Source organism: Podarcis erhardii (genome assembly GCF_964252035.2).
Source record: "Podarcis erhardii genome assembly, chromosome: 18".
Lineage (NCBI taxonomy): Eukaryota > Metazoa > Chordata > Lepidosauria > Squamata > Lacertidae > Podarcis > Podarcis erhardii.
Window position 1 is genome coordinate 2,779,753 of NC_138516.1, and position 23,029 is coordinate 2,802,781.

At 48.4% G+C, this 23,029-nt stretch overlaps 1 protein-coding gene across 2 annotated transcripts in view; it reads left to right on the forward strand.

The window, feature by feature from the left end:
- The window catches only part of ABHD8 (abhydrolase domain containing 8), a 29,194-nt gene extending 10,434 nt beyond the window's left edge, over positions 1-18,760 (forward strand). Inside the window, exons 1-5 of one of the 2 annotated variants that reach the window (XM_081846320.1) lie at positions 2,007-2,242; positions 10,670-11,378; positions 14,243-14,413; positions 15,958-16,174; positions 18,580-18,760. In XM_081846320.1, coding sequence (XP_081702446.1) covers positions 10,678-11,378; positions 14,243-14,413; positions 15,958-16,174; positions 18,580-18,735 — 1,245 coding nt within the window. In that variant the 5' untranslated portion in view covers positions 2,007-2,242; positions 10,670-10,677 and the 3' untranslated portion in view covers positions 18,736-18,760. Of the gene's footprint in view, positions 1-2,006; positions 2,243-10,669; positions 11,379-14,242; positions 14,414-15,957; positions 16,175-18,579 lie in introns of those variants that run through there. The other variant, XM_081846319.1, reaches the window with a different exon arrangement.
- The last annotated feature ends 4,269 nt before the right edge of the window (positions 18,761-23,029 follow it).

A 23,029-nucleotide genomic window follows, 5' to 3' on the forward strand; every position in this document is an offset into this window, starting at 1 on the left:
ACTGCTGCTGCTGCCAGTTCGTGTGGACAGCACTGACCTAGAAGGCTGCTTCCTATTTAAACGGGTCATTGCTTTGCTTTTAAAGGGCAGGGCCGCAGCTCAGCCGAAGAGTGTCAGCTTTGCATGCCAAAGGCCCCACGTCCCCTCTCCCGAAGGTATCTCTAGGTAGGTCTGGGAGAGCTGCTGCCAGTCAGTGTGGACAGTACAAAGCTAGATGGAGCCCTAACCTGGAGAGAAAACAGCAAAGACCTGATGAAGAGATCACAGCAGAGGTTATATTTTCTGAGAATCCTCCGGAAAAACAATCTCTCAAAGGACCTGTTGATGGCATTTTACCATTGTACTGTGGAGAGTGTATTGACTTATGGTCTGTGTGTGTGTGTGGTTTGGGAGCTACACGACCAGGGAAAAACAATGCTCTCCAGGGTTGTAAAGACTGCGGAGAGAATACAGTGGTACCTCGGGTTACATACGCTTCAGGTTACATACGCTTACAGACTCCGTTAACCCAGAAATATTGCTTCAGGATAAGAACAGAAATTGTGCTCCGGCGGCACAGCGGCAGCAGGAGGCCCCATTAGCTAAAGTGGTGCTTCAGGTTAAGAACAGTTTCAAGTTAAGTACAGACCTCCGGAACGAATTAAGTACTTAACCCGAGGTACCACTGTAATTGGGTACACTCTTCCCACCTTGGATCAAATCTATGCTTCCAGGTGCCATAAGAAAGCTGCAGAGATAGCGCAGGAGAGTGCGCACCCCGGAAACGATCTCTTTCAGCTCCTGCCTTCTGGAAGAAGGTCCAGGGTTATAAAGACTAGGACCAGCTGTCTGAGAAACAGTTTCTACCCAAATGCAGTGTAAGGAGTCTCTATGGGAGTATACTGTATTTAAAAATGGGGTATCACAGTTTTTAGGGGGCTAACCAGGCTGGGATAGCAGGCTTTTATGTCGATTTTTCAATTTCGTTGTTCTGTATGGGACAATGACAATAAAGACTATTGTATCGTATGGCCTGACTCAGTGTAAAGGAACATACCTGCATTGTACAGAAAGAGCTAGATATATGGGTAAATGGAAGTAGAACCTGGAGGCAGCTGTTTTGAAGGAGGGCGCGTTCATCGGCGTATGGAGGCTTCCAGTGTTAGAAATTATCTGGGTGCCAGGCGTGTTTTGCAACTGGTGTGGGTCCCTGCAGAGATTCCTGGATGCCAGGTGGGCGACTGGTATCTCCACCTGGCTGCCCCCTCCAGCTTCCTTAAGTAGGTCAGCAGAAGAGCTCATTTATTTCATTTATCTCCCACCTTTTTCTCCAAGGAGTCCATGGTCCACCCCCTCCTCAGTTAATCCCACAACGACCCTGTGAGGTGGGCCAAGAGACTGTGACTGAGACTCCAAGGTGGCCCAGTGAGCTTCAGGACTGAGTGGGGACTCGAACTCTGATCTCCCAGGTCCTCGTCCGACACTCTAACCACTACACCACCCTGCCTTCCTAAAGTCCTCCTGCTATAGGGCAGCTCTATAAATTAAGTAGGTAAATCAATGGGGGGGGAAGCCAAATGTCCCTGAGAGAAGGATCTGAAATATTTTCCTGGAAGTGTGAATTTGCTTTATTCTGGAATGTTTTATTTGATGTTTTTATGTGTTGAAAACTGCATTGAAGCTTTTTCTTTAAAACAGAAATGAAATGAAAAATAATGATGATAATAACAAATTGCATCGTTAAAAAAAAAAGAGGCGCCTAGACATCTTAACCTAGATTTAAGGTGCCAATTGGCGATGAGATTATATATCTCAGTTTCTAACGCTTGGAGACTCCCCCAATTTCTGCCTGGGTTTTTGTCCTCCTCCAAACTCGGACTCCACTTTGCATAAGAATGTTCCGGAACCTGTTTGGAACCTCGGAACTGCCTGCGCATGCGAGCGCCGCCAAGTTCCAAGGTATTGTCTGGGACAGAGGGACCCCTCAGATTAGTCGCATTTGAAAGAGGGGGGAGAGAGAGAAAAGGAGAGGGGAGAGGTTTGCCGCCTCGGCTTTTGACAAAGCCTCTTTTGGAACAGATTTGGAACAAGTTCCCCTCCTCTGCGCCATGCCTGCAATTTGGCCACCGCCAACGCTTTCCCTGCAGAAGAAACGGGTCCCATCGGGAAAAGAGCCATTCATGGCCAGTTTCCTAGGAGACCACAGAACGCACCTCAGAGATGGTCACATCCTGCACCCGCAGCTGAGAACTGAGTGCAGAAGGTAGTCTTCGTCAGCCGCGTAGAACCCCAAGAAATAGACACAGGCTCCTAAAAAACCTAAATTCCTTCACCTCTCTTGTGGCGCATTGTTAGGCTGTGGAACTCCCTCCCACCAACCTAGGTAAAGGGACCCCTGACCGTTAGGTCCAGTCGTGACCGACTCTGGGGTTGCGGTGCTCATCTCGCTTTATTGGCCGAGGGAGCCGGCGTACAGCTTCTGGGTCATGTGGCCAGCAGGACTAAGCCGCTTCTGGCGAACCAGAGCAGCGCACGGAAACGCCGTTTACCTTCCCGCCAGAACAGTACCTATTTATCTACTTGCACTTTGACGTGCTTTCGAACTGCTAGGTTGGCAGGAGCAGGGACGGAACAACGGGAGCTCACCCTGTCATGGGGATTCGAACCGCTGACCTTCTGATCGGCAAGTCCTAGGCATAGTAAAGGTAAAGTAAAGTGACCCCTGACCATTAGGTCCAGTTGTGGCCGACTCTGGGGTTGCGGCGCTCATCTCGCTTTACTGGCCGAGGGAGCCGGTGTACAGCTTCCGGGTCATGTGGCCAGCATGACTAAGCCGCTTCAGGCAAACCAGAGCAGCGCATGGAAACGCCATTTACCTTCCTGCCAGAGTGGTACCTATTTATCTACTTGCACTTTGATGTGCTTTCAAACTGCTAGGTGGGCAGGAGCTGGGGCCGAGCAACGGGAGCTCATCTGTCACGGGGATTCGAACCGCCGACCTTCTGATCGGCAAGCCCTAGGCTCTGTGGTTTAACCCACAGCACCACCTGCGTCCCTCCCACCAACCTAAAAGAGGATTCACACAAGAGGAGGCTATCAGTGATTACTAGCCAGGATGGAAACCACAGGAGAACGTTGCTCTTGTGCCCGGCTTGTGGGTTTCCCAATAGAGGCATCTGGTTGACCACTGTGAGAACACAATGATGCTTTAGATTGGATTGATCTAGAAGCCAGACTCTTCTTGCTTTCGTATCGAACCTCCAGGACCAGAGACAGTCTATCTCGGCTCCAAGGAATTCTGGGATATTTGGCCATTGTGAGAACAGGATGCTGAATTTGGTGGCTGTTCTGTCCAGCAGGCTGTTCTTACATTTCTTGTGTGTTTCTCTTGCTTTCCTCCCTCTGGAACCTGCAGTCAAGGCATGGTGTCTCTTGTTTTTGCTTCGATTCATTGTGTGTGTGTGTGTGTGTGTGTGTGTGTGTGTGTGTGTTTTGATAAACGGAAGCAGAAACGGTTCCTGCAGGCCAAAGCCTGCAATTTTGCTGTCCGCCTTTTCCCCATGTTTCACCCAAACCGATCCTTACTGGGTGAGTGGTGGAAAAGAGGGGAGACAGTGGTGGCTTATATAACATGTTTCCTTCTGGACTCAGAAGCAACGTTATGCAACCGGCTCTTAGTTATTTGAGTCGCTCAGATGGTGGTACCCGACTCCACCTTGGTTGCCATGGTGACCAGCATATCTCTCTCTCTCTCTCTCTCTCTCTCTCTCTCTCTCTCTCTCTCTCTCTCTCTCTCTCTCTCTTTCTGTGCAATGTGTTTTCTTTCAACAAAGGTCCCCTGCATTTATTCGTCTTTCAATCGTATTTTCTGCTCCGTGGAAGAAGGAGCCCTTGACACAGAGGGGTCGATAGCAGCACGCTATAATTGGCAGCCATTTCCCCAGCTCTTCAACACGCAAATCTTCCCTCCTTAATTGACTCGTGGATTCGCAAGGATGGGAGATGGGGTCGGGGGGGTCAGTCCTTTTGCAGATTTTGAACTAAAGGTTAATCTGGCGTGGGAGTATTGGGTAGGCCTTGTTTGATGGCTTCAGGACTGCTTTTGGACCGAGGGCCACATTGCCCTGGTAGAAATCCATTGGGGGCCACATTCCAGCAGTGTGGAGGGTTAGGAAGTGGTTGGTTGTGGGGTAGATTTGATTTAGTTTGCACTGAAATGTGGATGTCTCTAATCTGAACTTTCTGAAATGATACAAGATCTGAAAGTCATGTTACGAAATTCACACATAATTCAATTTTGTGATGTAAGCTTCTCCAGCCAGCCAGTTTATGCAAAAAATGCCTGTATTGTGGGAAATGGTGCATAAAATGCATATCAGTGCAAAGAACATCAAAAACGTGCAGTACGTTGAGGAAAACTGCTTGCAAAAATGCGTTCATTAGAATAAATTTGTACGTAAATGCTGATTTGAATTTTCACGAGGATTTAAAAGAAAGGCTCACATTGCTGGAGAAAATGTGGAGGAATGAAGATTGAATAAATGAGAAACTGAGGCCACATCCACACCTTGCATTTAAAGCTGTATCATTCCACTTTAAACAGATATGGCGTTTCCCAAATAATTATGGAAACTGCAGTTTGTTAAGAAGGGTGCTGAGAGTTGTCCAATTCCCCCCAGAGAGCTGTAATTCCCAGAGTGGTATAATCATCAGTCCTTCTTCATAGGGAAACCTGAGAATTGTAGTTCTGTTAGAGATGAGCGCCGCAACCCGAGTCGGCCACGACTGGACCTAATGGTCAGGGGCCCCTTTACCTTTACCTTTTAGGGACGCGGGTGGCACAGAGCCTAGGACTTGCTGATCAGAAGGTCGGCGGTTCGAATCCCCGCGATGGGGTGAGCTCCCGTTGCTCGGTCCCTGCTCCTGCCAACCTAACAGTTCGAGAGCACGTCAAAGTGCAAGTAGATAAATAGGTACCACTCTGGCGGGAAGGTAAATGGTGTTTCCGTGCGCTGCCCCTGGTTCGCCAGAAGCAGCTTAGTCATGCTGGCCACATGACCTGGAAGCTGTACGCCGGCTCCCTCAGCCAATGAAGCGAGATGAGCGCCGCAACCCCAGAGTCGGTCACGACTGGACCTAATGGTCAGGGGTCCCTTTACCTTTACCTTTTAGAGGAATAGGGGATCTCCTAACAACTCTCAGCACCCATAACAAACGACCGCTCTCAAAATTCTTTGGAGGAAGCCCTGAGTGTTTAAGGAAATGTCCTCTGGTGTGAATGTGTCCTGAGAGAAGCAAAACCAGCAGATCTTTGTGTTCCTAGATTGTGCATGAGAGTGGCAGAAGAGCGCTGCTGGGGTAATAAGTTGGCAATGTGGGTCCGTCTCCCCCCCCCCCCGTGGTGCATATTTCCTGGCTTTTTCCAGTGTGTCTGGTGCTTGTGAGATGGGGAAGTCCAGAGTATTCTATGCTCAGCTCCGCTCGGCTTGCTTCTAATCATGTTGACTCTAATTAGTTAATTAAATAAGGAGGTCTCCTGGAAGTCTGGCCTCCCTACCATGTTTCGATGGGGGCCGCTGGGGCTGTGTTCTCGCCACAGTTTGGCAAGGATCCCCTGTCCACTGGATGATTAGCCAGTTTTTCCTTCCAGGGGGTGGGGACACTCCATTTTCTGGGGATGTTTTATATGGGGGAGGGAGAGAAGGAGTTGAATGCTTGGTTGGTTGGCATCCATCTCTCCCCCAAGAGACAAAGGAGTGCTGTATTTTTCACTCTATAAGATGCACCAGACCACAAGACGCACCTAGTTTTTGGAGGAGGAAAGCAAGGAAAAAAATATTCTGAATCCCAGAAGCCAGAACAGCAGGAGGGATCGTTGCTTTCGCTGCGCAGCGATCCCTCTTGCTGTTCCTGCTTCGGCGAAAGCAACGCAAAGCCTCTTCAGGGCAGAGGGAACGTTCCTCCCACTGCCCGCAGGAGGCTTCGCGCGGCTATCCCAGAAGCCAGAATAGCAAGAGGGATCGCTGCGCAGCGAAAGCAACGATCCCTCTTGCTGTTCTGGCTTCTGGGATAGCTGCGCAGCCTGCTTTCGCTCCATAAGACGCACACGCATTTCCCTTTACTTTTTAGGAGGGAAAAAGTGTGTCTTATAGAGCACTCACCACAGGGCTCTATAAGCCACCCCAAATCCTCCCTCCTTAAGTGACTTGTGGGTTTGCAAGGATGGGAGATGGGGGCAGGGGGTCAGTCCTTTTGCAGATTTTGAACTAAAGGTTAATCTGGTGTGGGAGTATTGGGTAGGCCTTGTTTGATGGCTTCAGTGCTGCTTTTGGAGCGAGGGCCACATTGCCCTGGTAGAAACCCTTTGGGGGCTACATTCCAGCAGAAGTGGTTGTGTTGTGGGGCAAATTTGATTTAGTTCGCACTGAACGGTTGTTGTTGTTGTTGTTTAGTCGTTTAGTCGTGTCAGCCTCTTTGTGACCCCCTGGACCAGAGCACGCCAGGCACTCCTGTCTTCCACTGCCTCCCGCAGTTTGGTCAAACTCATGCTGGTCGCTTCGAGAACACTGTCCCACCATCTCATCCTCTGTCGTCCCCTTCTCCTTGTGCCCTCCATCTTTCCCAGCATCAGGGTGTTTTCCAGGGAGTCTTCTCTTCTCATGAGGTGGCCAAAGTCTTGGAGCCTCAGCTTCAGGATCTGTCCTTCCACTGAGCACTCAGGGCTGATTTCCTTCAGAATGGAGAGGTTGGATCTTCTTGCAGTCCATGGGACTCTCAAGAGTCTCCTGCAGCACCAGAATTCAAAAGCATCCATTCTTCGGCGATCAGCCTTCTTTATGGTCCAGCTCTCACTTCCATACATCACTACTGGCCATACATCACTACTGGCACTGAACGCTGGATCTGTCCAATTTGAACTTTCTGAAATGATACGAGAACGGAAAGTCATGTTTTGAAATTGACACATAATTCAATTTTGCGATGTCTCTCCTGGGAGAGACGCGGTGGCTTGGGCGCCCGCAGGCTCCCGCTGCCCAAACGGTCCGCCTGCTGCCTCCCCCCCAGCTGTAGGGCGGCTGAGTCAGAGGAGGCAGGCCCCTTCCTCCGACACTGATGACAAGACCCCCGTCTCGCCCTGGCTGATGTGTCCGAAAGGAAACCAGAGCAAGACATTGGGCACCACCTGGGCTGCGGGAGTTGCCAGAAACAGGCGTACAAGGCGCCATCTAACTGCCTTAGGGACTCCGTTCCGGATTTGTGTAGGGCTTGCTCCTGAGTCTTTTCTTCTCCCAAAGATGTCCCACAAGGCAGTGGAGGTTTAGGGCCAGAGTTTTCCTTCTCCTAGATGGGCTCCCTTCCCAAGTGGATGAGCCCCACCTGCCCCTCACTTCCCTTTATGGCATGGGCAGAAACCGCCCTTCTTGACCATTGTTTTTTTTTAAAAAAATAATATTTATTGGTGTTTCAAAAAGTTACAAGAATAAAAAAGAAACAAAAGGAAAAACAAAAAATACAAAATACAGAAAAAAAAGCCAATTAAGAACAAATCCATCTTTCCATATCTTATCTATCATTTGCTTGTTTCCTTGACCTCCTCACACCTCCCTTTTTTGTATTCTAGTTCATTAGTTGTTTCAGCAAATCTTTTCCTTCTTTGTTTTTATCTTACTAATTTATCTTAATATATTGTAACTTTACATTCTGACCTGTTAACAATCCATTTTTACTTAATCCTTTATAACATTACTGCTAAAACCACATAGCTTCATTCCAGCATCCTTCTAACATTCCTTAATTTTGCCTTCTTGACCATTGGGCCCACTCTTGGCCTTCTCAGTGGTGGCGCCCGCCCTGTGGAACGCCCTCCCACCAGATGTCAAAGAGAAGAACAACTACCAGACTTTTAGAAGACATCTGAAGGCAGCCCTGTTTAGGGAAGCTTTTAATGTTTAACAGACCACTGTATTTTAATACTTTGTTGGAAGCCACCCAGAGTGGCTGGGGAAACCCAGCCAGATGGGTGGGGTATAAATAATAAATTATTATTATTGTTATTATTGGTCTCATCTGCTCCATCTGCCAGAGCGGGTCTTCGCATGCCGGGGAAGCCCCTAACTCACTGAGGGTTTGAGACCCATCGACTCCCCTCGCATGATTTAGCTGGCCAGTCGAAGTCGTTTTTCTTTTCATTCTAGCAGAATTTTTTTTTTTTTTTACAAAATAAATAAAAAGATAAGTACAGTGGTACCTTGGGTTACAGATGCTTCAGGTTACAGACGCTTCAGGTTACAGACTCCACTAACCCAGAAATAGTGCTTCAGATTAAGAACTTTGCTTCAGGATGAGAACAGAAATCGCGCGGTGGCAGCAGGAGGCCCCATTAGCTAAAGTGGTGCTTCAGATTAAAAACAGTTTCAGGTTAAGAACGGACCTCCAGAATGAATTAAGTTCTTAACCTGAGGTACCACTGTAAATAAGCTTTCCAAAATGAATAGCAGATTATAGGTAATTTAGGCAACATACCCTTCTGTCAAGGGCTTCCCTCTCTTCTCCCCCCAAGTTTCCCTCCCAGCCTTAGGGTTCCCCCACCCCAAAGATTTGGGGTTTCCTGCTCCTCTCTTGTGCTGGGCGGGGGGGGGGGGAGATGCCCCTTCTCTTATCCGCAAGAGCTGAAGTTCGGAGAAATCTCCTCAGAGCATTCTGTGTGTTGGGAGAGAGATTTAGAATTTTAAGTTTGCTTCGTGCTTTCCTTTAATTTATTTAAGAGGCATTTTGCCATCTGCCCAGGAGCTTTGGCACTTGAGTTTTATTTTAGTGTTGTATATGCTTTCAAATTTATTTATTTTTTGCTTTGATCTGAGTTAAGTTCTGTTTGACGTGACCTTGTGTGGCTTCCACGCTGCATAAAGCTTTTGTGATGGTCCGATGACTTGTATACAAATGGATCTGTTCTTATCTGAGGTTATTTTTAAAGTGCATTTGGACTGATGGTTTGTGTTCTTTGTGCTTTCTGTGCAATTTGTTTTCTTTCAACAAAGGTCCCCCATTGGCTTTATTTTAATCTTTCATCGTTAAGAGCCCAAGAAGCTCTGGTCTTCTGACAGTTTATAATAAACATAATCTGCTGGGCTCCCTCTAAAAGCAAACTCAAGTCGTGGATGGAGACAGGATTGGCACCAGCGAGAAACAGGAAAGGGGCCGTATCAGCACACACACACCATGTTTGAAGCATTAAGAAGTACAAGTTTTGAAGTACAGGCAGTCTGGTGTAGTGGGTAGAGCGCTGGTCTGGGAGAGACCAGGGTTCAAATCTTCCCACTCAGCCCTGAAGCTTGCAGGTGGAGGGTGGAGTTTGTTACTGTCTCTCAGCCTTACCTTCCTCAGAGATTTGGGGGGCGAGGAGAACTATGTGCTTTGCAACCGTGAGCTACTTGGAGGAAAGGTGCAAATGGCGTAAATCATAATTTAAGAAGCCAAGGGAGTAAAACAGCAGCAGGCACTGGATCTGAGCGCAATCGAGTCAGAAAAGAAAACTGAGAGGTGGGATGGAATGTTCCTGCAGGGTTAGCTGGCAGCTGGACCAAGAACATTCCTGCTAGAAAAATTGGTATTGTTATAATGAGGCTCTTATTGGAACGATATTGCAATACAGTCATACCTCATGTTACGTCCGCTTCATGTTACGTTCTTTCAGGTTACATCCCACGGCGACCCGGAAGTACCAGAATAACAATAACAACAATAACAATAATAAAATTTTATTTATATCCCGCCCTCCCCAGCCGAAGCCAGGCTCAGAGTGGCTAACAACAGTAAAATGATACAACATTCTAAAATCATTTCATTATAAAATCAGTTCAAATCAGATTAATGGCAACCATTGGGTTAGAGTTCTGTGAAGATTGCCAAAGTCCTGGTGGAGCAGCTCTGTCTTGCAGGCCCTGCAGAAAGATGTCAAGTCCTGCAGGGCCCTAGTCTCTTGGGACAGAGCGAAAGGGTTACTTCTGGGTTTTGCTGCTCGCGCATGAGTGCAAAATGACGTCATGTGCATGCGCAGAAGTGGCGAATCACAACCCGCGCGTGCGCAGACTCTCCGTTCACAACCAGAGGTACCACTCTCTCTCTCTCTCTCTCTCTCTCTCTCTCTCTCTGTGTGTGTGTGTGTGTGTGTATATAAACTTATATGAACATTCCTGTTACACACACACACACGCACACACGCACACACATATCTGAACTGCAGCAAAATTTTGCAGCGTGCCATCGTGTCCTAACGACAAACGCCGTTGGTTCAGAGCCCACCATCGATTTGGAAGCAAAATGGAACACCCTCCCTGCAAAAAAACCCACAGTAGTTTTTACATATTAATTTATTTCCTTCAGCTTTATTTACTGTGGTGAGGGAATAGGGGGTCCCCTAGCAACTCTCAGGACTCTTCTAAGTAATTACTGTTTCCCCAATTATTATTTTTTGGGGGGAAGCCATGACTGTTGTGGTATCAAAGTGCTTTCAATTTGTGGGGAGAACGTGATCCATAGAAATCTGGGACCCGGGGATAATGACACTGGCCTACCTCACAATGTTAATGTTGTTGTGAGGATTCTCTTTCAGGGAACCCACGTCAAACCCACGACCCCGAAAGAGACTCACACACTATTGTGTCACCCCCCCCAACTCCTCTCGATGCAGGAATCACGATGTTCACCAGCATCACGGACGGGCTCCTGTGTTGCCTGATGGGCAAGACCCCCAACGCCGTGGGTCCCCTGGAGAGCGTCGAGTCCAGCGACGGGTTTAGCTTCGTGGAGGTGAAGCCCGGCCGGGTCCTGCGGGTCAAGCACCTGGCCCCCGCCCGCCCACCGGGGGCCGAGGACGCGCCCCAGACGGCGGGCGTCGTGCGCTGCAAGCGACGCATCACTGTTTACCGCAACGGGCAGATGGTCATCGAGAACCTGGGCGACGCCGTCCGCGCCGACATCCTCCACTGCCAGAACGGCTCTGAAGCCAACGGCACGATGGAGCTGGAGGTCTCGGACGCTGCCACCCCCTCGGCCAACCCCCCCGGTCCCGGCCCTGCCAAGCGCCGCCGGCGGAAGCCGAAGAAAGTGGTCAACGTCGACTGCACCAAGTTCATCACTAGCTGCAAGGGCACCCACAGCGACGTGGTGCTCTTCTTCATCCACGGCGTGGGGGGCTCTCTGGACATATGGAAGGAGCAGCTGGACTTCTTCACCAAGCTGGGCTACGAGGTGGTGGCCCCCGACCTGGCCGGACACGGGTGCAGTTCGGCCCCCCAGATCGCTGCCGCCTACACTTTTTACGCCCTGGCGGAAGACATGCGGGCCGTCTTCAAGCGCTATGCTCGGAAGAGGAACATCCTCATCGGGCACTCCTATGGGTAAGGGCGAGGGGAGGGTCCTGCCCTGCTCCCCAACCCCGTTCACTCCATTCCATGGAATGCTGGTTTCATTGGAGCGGGCTGGGAGTGTGTGTGTGTGTGTGTGTGTTGATTTCTAAAGCTTATTCTAACCTTCCTCGCAAGGTTGTTCTGGGAATTAAGTGAGCAGGGAGGGGAGAGCCATTTCTGAGCTTCACCACCCCCCGCACACTCCATTTCACTCTGCCCTGTGGTCCATCAAATGTTGGTTTTGCTGTAGGGGATTTCTGCATCTTAAACCAGAACTGGAGATCATCCCCTGAGAGGAGGGAGAATTTAGCTTAGGTATATTTCGAAGGGAGCAGTTGGTTGGAGCGTATGAACCGAAAGAAAAGGAACGCATCACTGAAACCATTTTTTAAATTGTAAACGTAAGGGAAAGAAAGAAGACCGAGACTGGGAAATGTAAGCGAGGAAATGCTGTCTTGGCAGCACAGTGATAAAAAGACTGCAATGTGAGAAAAATCAGAAGAGCCCATCTAATGCTGTATTGTGTTTTTAATATTTGATTGGGAGCCACCCAGAGTGGCTGGGAAACCCAACCAGATGGGCGGGGTATAAATAATGAATTATTATAATACATTAATGCAGCCTCCTGCCCCCACAGTGGCCAAAAAGATGCCCCCAAAGGGAAGCCCCCAAGCAGCATTCAAGCACAAGGCCTTTCTCCCCCCCCCCCATTACAGCCTCTGTACGTGGAGGCAGAGCCAAGGGTAGAAATATTTGATGTAATAGATGTGTCCTCTCCCAACTTCAGACACAAATTCACAGGTACGCTGCAGGTGACCTGAATGAAGCTCATGGACCATTGGTAGTCAGCAGACCACAGTTTATTATTATCATCACCATCATCCCAGGAAGCCAGGCATAGGGGCACCTTCTGTTATTGCCCCCACCCCGGAAACGTGAAGGTAGACTGCTCTTGAAAATGGAGGCTCTTTCTACGCACGTGAATAGCAGTTGTTGGCAAGCTTCCTCCTTTCTGGCTTTAGATATGACCCAGCCTACTCACAACTTGGTGTTCTGGACTACAATTCCTATCATCCAGGGTGGGCTCCAAACATCATAATCATCATCACCATTATTAGTAGTAGTAGTAGTAGTAGTAGTATACCACCTTATACCTGCAAGTCACAGGGCGGTTCACAACGTAAAATCACAACATAAAAACACAAAATACATAATAAAAATGAAAACAACACAATAAACTCACCAACACATTTTAATAGGGCATCGGATGTCAATCAGCCGAAGGCCTGGTTAAAGAAGAACATTTTCGCCTGATGGCCAAAGGTAAACAACAGCAACAGCAACAACAACAACAACAACAATTTATTATTTATTTCCCCAGCCACTCTGGGGGGCTTCCAACAATATTAAAATACAATAACCTATTAAACATTAAAAGCACCCCTAAACAGGGCTGCATTCAGATGTCTTCTAAAGGTCTGGTAGTTGTTTTTCTCTTTGACATCTGAAGGGAGGGCATTCTACAGGGCGGGTGCCACCACCGAGAAGGCCCTCTGCCTGGTTCCCTGTAACCTCGCTTCTCGCAGGGAGGGAACTGCCAGAAGGCCCTCAGCGCTGGACCTCAGTGTCCGGGCAGAACGATGGGGGTGGAGACGCTCCTTCAGGTATACTGGACCGAGGCCATTTAGGGCTTTAAAGGTCAGCACCAACACTTTGAATTGTGCTCGGAAACGTACTGGGAGCCAATGTAGGTCTTTTAAGACCGGTGTTATGTGGTCTCGGCGGCTGCTCCCAGTCACCAGTCTAGCTTCTGCATTCTGGATTAGTTGTAGTTTCCAGATCACCTTCAAAGGTAGCCCCACGCAGAGTGCATTGCAGTAGTTCAAGCAGGAGATAACCAGAGCATGCACCACTCTGGCGAGACAGTCCGCAGGCAGGGAGGGTCTCATCCTGTGTACCAGATGGAGCTGATAAACAGCCGCCCTGGATACAGATTTGACCTGTGCCTCCATGGACAGCTGTGAGTCCGGAATGACTCCCAGGCTGCGCACCTGGTCCTTCAGGGGCACAGTTACCCCATTCAGGACCAGGGAGTCCCCCACACCTGCCCACCCCCTGTCCCCCCAAAACAGTACTTCTGTCTTGTCAGGATTCAACCTCAATCTGTTAGCTGCCATCCATCCTCCAACCGCCTCCAGGCACTCACACAGGACCTTCACCGCCTTCACTGGTTCTGATTTAAGAGAGAGGTAGAGCTGGAATATTTGAAAAAAATATGTTAATATTTAAATCTTAGAATAGCTTTGGAAGTGGATAAAGGCGGTAGGGTTAGAAGTAGAATATTTTATAAGTGATAAAATGTGAAGTTTTTTTTTTGTTAAAGTAAGCGTGGGGGGAAAAGATGGTTAGAAATTATGATATATGTAAACTGCTAAAGATGAAGTAAAATGAAAATCAGATAGGTAGGGCTTGGGGAAGCCCACTTAACAATGTTTAGAAAAATAAGGATATGACAAGAATTTGTTTGTATTATTTGTCTTTTCTTTTTTTGTTTTATTTGTCTTATATATTTTATTTGTCTTATATATTTGTTTTTATTTGTCTTATATATATATATTTTTTGAAAAAAATAAAAAAATAAAAGAGAGTTAGAGCTGGGTATCATCCACATATTGATGGACACCCAGCCCAAGCCCCCTGATGATCTCTCCCAGCGGCTTCATATAGATATTAAAAAGCATGGGGGAGAGGATGGAGCCCTGAGGCACCCCACAAGTGAGGGCCCAGGGGTCTGAACACTCATCCCCCCCCAACTTATTGCACCCTCCAACTCGCCCGCTTGCTTCTTCCCACAGAGTCTCCTTCTGCACCTTCCTGGCGCACGAATACCCGGATCTGGTCCACAAGGTGATAATGATCAATGGCGGGGGCCCCACGGCCTTGGAGCCCAGTCTCTGCTCCATCTTCAACATGCCCACGTGCGTCTTGTGCTGCCTCTCCCCTTGTCTGGCCTGGAGCTTCCTCAAGTGAGTAGCCATCTTCCTTTTCGGGGGTCTCTGGGGGTCTCCAAGACAATATGCCAGTCCCCACAGATCTGCCACTCCGCGTTCTTACTGAGTATAGCAGGAGATGAAATACCACAAAACAGGAAAGAAATTGTTCTTTTATGCAACTGCAGCAGCCGGGCTACTCCTTGCAAAGAACTGGAAAGGGAATTAAAGGTCAAGGGACCCCTGACCATTAGGTCCAGTCGTGACCGACTTTGGGGTTGCGGCGCTCATCTCGCTTTATTGGCCGAGGGAGCCGGCGTACAGCTTCCGGGTCATGTGGCCAGCATGACTAAGCCGCTTCTGGCGAACCAGAACAGCGCACGGAAACATCGTTTACCTTCCCGCCGGAGCGGTATCTATTTATCTACTTGCACTTTGACGTGCTTTCGAACTGCTAGGTTGGCAGGAGCAGGGACCCAGCAACGGGAGCTCACCCCGTCGCGGGGATTCGAACCGCTAACCTTCTGATCAGCAAGTATTAGGCTCAGTGCTTTAACCCACAGTGCCACCTGCATCCAGGAAAGGAAATTACAGAATTTATAGAACTGACAAAATGAACTGCGGCAATAAGATATCAAACACGTCAGAAATTAAGGTCACAATGAAGAGTATATGAGTAAACACTGCTCTAAAGTTAACATGGTATGTTTAGACTAAGGTCGTAAAGCTGTCTTGATAATATAATAGTATACTATGAGAAATAATGTAGTGGTTCATGATCTTGAATGAAAAAATGACAAGCACTGGTGGAGGGAATTCACAAAGGTGTATTATCATCCACCTATTTTATTTACTTCTTAACTTTTTTCTTTTCTTTTTCTTCTTATCCTTTCCCCCCTTTTTGTTGTTATTTTTTGTTGTTATCATGATATTATGGTTGTAAGTGTATGTGTATTAATGTTTGTATGAATGTCTAATCAAATTAATTATTTTATTATTATTATAAATGGTTTTATTAGCAATTTCAACATAACAACATATCAAAACGTATCATATTCATTATTTCTCTCTTCTTTTTTTAAAAAATAATATTTATTACCTTTTCCAAAAGTTTAAACACTACATATTCATTATTTCTCTCCTTCCCCTCAAACTCTCCCTCAAACCTTCCCCCCCATTAATTAATTAATTTAATTAATTAATTTTTTAAAAAATACCTGTCACTCTGCATTCCACAGCTCCTGAGAGTGATCTATCCTCACTGGGCTGTTGAAGTGTGTGTGTGTAGCTTTTAAAGTAATTTCCTTTTGCGTCATGTCTTTTTATAGTCTTAAGCCCTGGGTTTGCTTATTTTCTTCTCCCTCCTGGAGTATATTCCTTTTGTGCCATGTCTTGGTATATCGATCTCATTCCTTTTCTTTCTTTCACCGATTTCTCAGCTGCCCCCCCCCCCCCGGAGCCTTTTTTTTAAAAAAAGCCGAAGAGCATGGCAACAAATCCTCCCAAGTATTAAACGAATACATAAAAAACGAATAAATATCCGTGCTGAATTAACCCTGCCTGTTTGGCTCCCCTTGCAGGGCTGGCTTTGCCCGCCAAGGTGCCAAGGAGAAGCAGCTGCTGAAGGAAGGGAACGCCTTCAATGTCTCATCCTTCGTCCTGAGAGCCATGATGAGCGGCCAGTACTGGCCGGAGGGGGATGAGGTCTACCATGCTGAGCTGACCGTGCCCGTCCTCCTCGTTCACGGCATGCACGACAAATTTGTCCCTGTGGAGGAGGACCAACGGATGGCTGAGGTAACGCTTTTGCAAACATGCCCTGAATCCCCGTGAAATCCCACTCCAATCCCCTGCCTTTCTCCTTGCCCAGGAGTGTTTCTTACTGTAAAGGTAAAGGGACCCCTGACCATTAGGTCCAGTCGCGGACGACTCTGGGGTTGCGGCGCTCATCTCGCTCTATTGGCCAAGGGAGCTGGCATACAGCTTCCGGGTCATGTGGCCAGCATGACTAAGCCACTTCTGGCAAAACCAGAGCAGCACACGGAAACGCCGTTTACCTTCCCGCCAGAGCGGTACCTATTTATCTACTTGCACTTTGATGTGCTTTCAAACTGCTAGGTGGGCAGGAGCAGGGACAGAGCAACGGGAGCTGACCCCGTCGTTGCAGGGGTTTGAACCGCCAACCTTCTGATTGGCAAGCCCAAGAAGGCTTTGTGGTTAGATAAAGGTTCGCTGGACGGTTAAGTCCAGTCAAAGGGGACTATGGGGTTGCGGCGCTCATCTCACTTTATTGGCCAAGGGAGCCGGCGTACAGCTTCCGGGTCATGTGGCCAGCACAACTAAGCCGCTTCTGGCGAACCAGAGCAGCGCATGGAAACACCGTTTACGTTCCCGCCCGAGCGGTACCTATTTATCTACTTGCACTTTGACGTGCTTTTGAACTGCTAGGTTGGCAGGAGGTTTCTTTACTGTAGAATTCCGCAGAGCAGCAACTTCACCTCTGGCCAGAGAAACGGGATAATGTTTTCTGGTGTGCCTCAGTGCACTTTAGTGCTGTTCAATTCTATGGTTATATGCCTAGAAACAGGGAACTCCTGGGGGGGTCATAAGAACCTGAAATTTGCACCAGCTGCAGCCTAAGGCAAGCTGGGAGGTGCTTCACACAGCAGTTTAGCAAGCTGCTGGGGGTAGTTCCTCCCCTCCTTTAAAAGCTTGGGGTGGGGCTTGGATAAAGAGTGGAGGGTCCTTTGGTGGGGACAGGTTAGGGGCGGGTGAGGTGTAAAAGGGCAGGTGAGGTGGGGAGCAAATGGGTAGACAAGATCGGTGAGCAGTGTTGTAATTATCTACCACTGAGTGAGTGGCCTTCCCTTCTTCCTTCTTTTAATGATAATAGTAAATAATGATGATACCTTAAGGATCACCTCTCTCTGTATGAACCGACTCAGATCCTGCGCTTGTTATCTGAGGCCCTTTTTTATGCTCCCCCCCCCCCGAGAGAGGTTTGGAGGGTGGCAACAAGAGAGCGGGACCTTCTCGGTGGTGGCTCCCCTATTGTGGGATGCTCTCCCTGGAGAGGTTGGCCTGGGGCCATCGCTACATGTCTTTAGGTGCAAGGCAAAAAACATTCCTTTTTACCAAGGCATGTGGCTATTAAATGATCTCTGATGGTGTTTCCTGCTTGGCAGGGGGTTGGACTCGATGGCCCTTGTGGTCTCTTCCAACTCTAGGATTCTATGATTCTATGATTCTATGATCTATGTGACCTGTGAAAGCGTGGGTTATTATGACTATGTTTACGAAAGACTGTTATTATGACTATTTTTACGGGGTTACCTCGGGTTACAGACATTTCAGGTTACAGACGCTTCAGGTTACAGACTCTGCTAACCCAGAAATATACCTCAGGTTAAGAACTTTGCTTCAGGGTGAGAACAGAAATCATGCAGCGGCAGCGTAAGGCCCCATTAGCTAAAGTGGTACCTCAGGTTAAGAACAGTTTTAGGTTAAGAACAGACCTCCAGAACAAATTACGTTCTTAACCTGAGGTACCACTGTATTAGGCTGTCTTTCACTATTTTTTTTATTATATTTTTATCATTAAAGTTCTGTAATGTGTTTTTAATGTTGTATACTGCCCTGGAATCTTCTGTTTAAGGGCAGTATATAAATTGAAATAATAAAAGTAGTAGTAGTAGTAATAATAATAATAAGAATAATTTATTATTTATACCCCGCCCATCTGGCTGAGTTTCCCCAGCCACTCTAGGCAGCTCCCAATTGAGTGTTAAAAACAATACAGCATTAAATATTAAAAACTTCCCTAAACAGGGCTGCCTTCAGATGTCATATACAGTGGTACCTCTAGGTGCGAACAGGATCCGTTCCGGAGCCCCGTTCACATCCTGAAGCAAATGCAGCCCGCATCCATGGGTCACGATTTGCCGCTTCTGCGCATGCGCGTGACGTTGTTTTGAGCGTCTGCGCATGCGCAAGCAGTGAAACCCGGAAGTAATGCACTCCATTATTTCCGGGTCGCCGTGGAGCGCAACCCGAAAATACTTAACCTGAAACTACTTCAACCCGAGGTATGACTGTAGTAATTATTACTGTTATAACAAGAGGGTTGAGATGAGCCCTCTAGGCTTCCATGGAGCAGGGAACTGCCTTTCCAACCTTCTCCTGCCCATGTCCTTCCCCCCCAGATCCTGCTCATCGCTTTCCTGAAGGTGATTGACGAAGGCAGCCACATGGTCATGATGGAGTGTCCGGAAACAGTGAACACCCTTTTACACGAGTTCCTGTTATGGGAGCCGGAGGCTGTCCCAGCCGCGGATGGAACAGAAGCAGAGAAGAAATAAGAAATAAAAATACCAAAACCCTTAACAGCTACTTCGTGAAACTAGCGGCCTCCTCACGTTGCTGATTCCAGAGGGATGTTTTTTTCTGGTTTGGAGCCTGCGGCAGTAGAAGGTGCGGCTGTGGCCGGCGGACACCTCCTCCCGGCGCTGCGGGACGGGCAGAAAAGGCTCTTTCCTCCTCCGCAGAGAAGCAGACTGGACCTTCGTGGGCTGGGCACATGCAGGGTCGTGGCCGAGTGAGGTGGACCCTCAAGACAGGTGGGAGGAAAGGGGTCAGCCGCTCCCTGAGCTTTCGCCCTCGCCTTCCCCCTTGTAGTGTTCTCGTTCGTTTTTCCATGCTCAGCCTCTGGCAGGCTGCAGAAAAGAGGTTGTGGCGCTTCCACAGGACCTGTCCCAAGATGGCAACCTCGACTCCGTTTGGGAGCCGGCCAAGCTGACTCAGGCGCGATTGAACCCACCCGGATTTGTGTACGCAACTTATTAAATCAGCGACCCTTCTCTCCCCGAATTCCCTCTGCCCCTCGAAGGCCCACCGGGTGTGGTAAACAAATTCTCCACATTGGCTGAGCCAGGAAGGAGAAGGCAGTGGGGAGATTCGAACACTTGCCCATTGCTTGAGACGAGTGCCAGTGCCAGGTTCTGCCATGGGGCAGGTGTTGCCAAGCCCCTTGCCAAGAGGTTCAGGGGGCAGGGCTCCCCAGTATTTACTCACCCATGAAACACCTCCTCCCCTTCTCTTCACATCGCCTCCAAACCTCCGCATTCTCTGGGCAGAAGGTCCTGGAGCCCTTCTGGAGTTTGGGGGTACCTCGTTCGCTTCTAGTCTTTGGCAGCTTGTAAATGTACTGTGAAAAATTGCACCACCCAAAGGTATTTCAGGGTAAAGGCACCTCTCTGCTCTCCACAATCTTTGGCACTTTGGTTGGGAGAGCAAAGTCCCCGTAACTGAGTAATTCCTTATTTTGCCAGTGCCCGATTCCTCCGTATCAAACCTTCGAAAAGCTCCCCTCCCTTCCCATTCACCAGGAGAAATGGAAAAGAATTGCAAAAAAGAGTTCTGGCTGGGAATGGGGCTTTTGTTTCATTTTGTTCATCTTAGGAACAGCTGCTTTGGTCTAATGATAAAGACTTGGATCAGAAGCGGCAGGGCACAGAAAAAGGCGACTTCTCCAAATCTGCTCCTTGATGTTGCCGCTCCAAAATCTGGCGAGGCTTTAGGGGGAAAGGGCACAAACCCAGATGGATCCGGGGTGGGAGACCGTTTTGGTTTCGAGGGCTGGAACCTGATCAGGGCGGGCCTCGCAGGCTGAATTTGACCTCCCAGTTGCATGACATCGCTATGATGGCACAATAGACAGGTGAGCCCCGCATCTCACCTTGAAATTAACAGATACCTTTTTCTTCCTCTCCCCCGCTCTCTTAAATGAGTGGCTTCAAACAGCTTTAAGCGCCGCACGTCAGCTGGAATTAAGCCCCACTGCCTTTTCTGCCGTAAGGCTTTCTTCCCAGCCACGGTGCACAGCCAGTGCAGGATTAGACCCAGATGAGCAGGGGTTTGGGGAAGATGGCAACACAGGCCTGCAGGCCAGAGATTCCTGACCTCTAAGCGTTCGCCTTACTCAACAACACACCCAGGAGAGAGAAATTTGCAGCCATTTAAAAAAATTAGTATTCCAGCATTTTGCTGGGTTTGAATCGTATACTCGCAATGACTTTGCCACCTCTCCCAATCCTAACTTTGTATGCGCTCTTCTTGATGTTTGGTTGGTTTTTTCACCAACCCAGAACCTGCCAAGCCGCAACATTCACACAAGTCACAGTACGGCGGGGAGGGTGGCCAGAGACAGATCAGTTCAGAATGGCAGTGGTGCCCTGCCTGATAACTCTCTTTTGTCCCAAATTAGATTTTAAAAAGTTATTATTTGATCCTGCCGTGAGCAGGCCTCCCTGACTCAGGACTCCTGTAAGCGGCTCCAAAAAAACTGTTATTTGGTTGGAACAATTCACACACACACACATACCCAGACCATTTCAAATGGCAACTCCATTCACTCTACACTATTACCTGCCTATCCTAATGCAGCTCACAGCCATTTTCTGCAACGTGTAAGAGAGTATGGGATTGCAGTTTGGGATTCTGGAATTCCAAGGCAGCCAAACCCTTGTTGCGTGTCCACGGAAGGGCAGCCAGAACTTTGCTTGTTATGAGCACACACAAGCAAGCCAGTGTCGAGCCTCCTTAGTAGCATCGTAACCATAATAAACAGCTTAATACCTTTTTTATTATTTTTAAAAAATCTGTATTCTTAGGAGACTGTTTTAACCAGCTTGGAAATTGATCCATGGTTTTGTTTTGTTTTTATTTATTTTGAGGGGTGGAGGGAGCCTGCTGCTGTGAGTTCCACAGATCCAGGCTCTTTCCAGCCAGGAGACGAAACGGGATTGTGCGGTAAGTGTCACCCTAGACCCTCAAATAAAAGTATTATATTCTCAACAGATAAAGGAGTCGTTTCTTGGATCTGCAGAAAAGAGTCGAGATGGTAGAGGCTTGGAAGGATAAGTCTCCGACACAGCTGTGGAACATTACTATCATTGAGGGCCACATTTCCTTCTGAGAAACTTTCTGGGGGCCAACGGCAGGTAGAACAAATAGCAAATTTGCTTTTGTGCAGTAGGCCTGGTTCCTTCCCTCTTGTGTCTCCTTTCAGGCAGTTAAGAGACTGGTTCCGAGTTCAGGTTTCTCCCGTCGCCTGTCCCATCCTCGTAACGACCCTCCAATGGAGGTTCGCTTGAGCCTTTCTGACATCTTCAGCCTTTACCACAAAGCAGACTAGAAATTTGCCCTTTCCAAGTGAAAGAATGAGGAAACCATAGTTGGCAAGGGGACTCCTGAAGGTCAACTAGTCCACCCCGCCACTGGAGGAAGGAAATCTAGGGCAGCCCCCGCAGATGGCTGTGCAGCTTGGAGAAATCAAGGAAGGAAGAGCTCACCCACACCTCAAGGTTATTCCTGAACTTTTTAAAAAAATTACCGTATTTTTCGCTCCAAAAGACGCACCAACCCATAAGGCGCACCTAGTTTTGAGAGGAGGAAAACAAGAAAAAATTATAAATCCCAGAAGCCAGAACGGCAAGAGGGATCTGGCTTCTGGGATTCCGTGTGGCTGTTCTGGCTTCTGGGATAACCGCACCAAGCCTCTTCAGGGCAGTGGGATGAAGGCTACACCTGCCCGAAGAGGCATGGCTAAGTTAGAAGCCAGGACAGGTGTGTTGCTCAAGGGGCGCTGCGCAGTTCTCTCTCTCTTCTTCACAGGAGAGGTGCTGTGCAGAGAGGGAAAAGCCGCAGCAGCTGTCCTGCAAAGCTGGAGAAGGAACAGAAGGAGACCCTTCTCTTTCTCCTCTAGCTTCTGGGACAGGCGTGTTGCCGCGAAGCTGGAGGAGGAACAGAAGGGACTCCTTGGTGAACAGAAGGGACTCCTTGATGGACTCAAGGGCATCCTGATCAAATTTGCAGATGACACCAAACTGGGAGGGGGGGCTACCACCCCAGAGGACAGGATCACACTTCAAAACGACCTTGACAGATTAGAGAACTGGGCCAAAACAAACAATATGAATTTTAACAGGGAGAAATGTAAAGTATTGCACTTGGGCAAAAAGAAATGAGAGGCACAAATACAAGATGGGTGACACCTGGCTTGAGAGCAGTACATGTGAAAAGGATCTAGGAGTCTTGGTTGACCACAAACTTGACATGAGCCAACAGTGTGACGCAGCAGCTAAAAAGGCCAATGCAATTCTGGGCTGCATCAATAGGAGTATAGCATCTAGATCAAGGGAAGTAATAGTGCCACTGTATTCTGCTCTGGTCAGACCTCACCTGGAGTACTGTGTCCAGTTCTGGGCACCACAGTTCAAGAAGGACACGTACAAACTGGAACGTGTCCAGAGGAGGGCAATCAAAATGGTCAAAGGCCTGGAAACGATGCCTTATGAGGAACGGCTAAGGGAGCTGGGCATGTTTAGCCTGGAGAAGAGGAGGTTAAGGGGTGATATGATAGCCATGTTCAAATATATAAAAGGAGGTCACATAGAGGAGGGAGGAAGGTTGTTTTCTGCTGCTCCAGAGAAGCGGACACGGAGCAATGGATCCAAACTACAAGAAAGAAGATTCCACCTAAACATTAGGAAGAACTTCCTGACAGTAAGAGCTGTTTGACAGTGGAATTTGCTGCCCAGGAGTGTGGTGGAGTCTCCTTCTTTGGAGGTCTTTAAGCAGAGGCTTGACAACCAT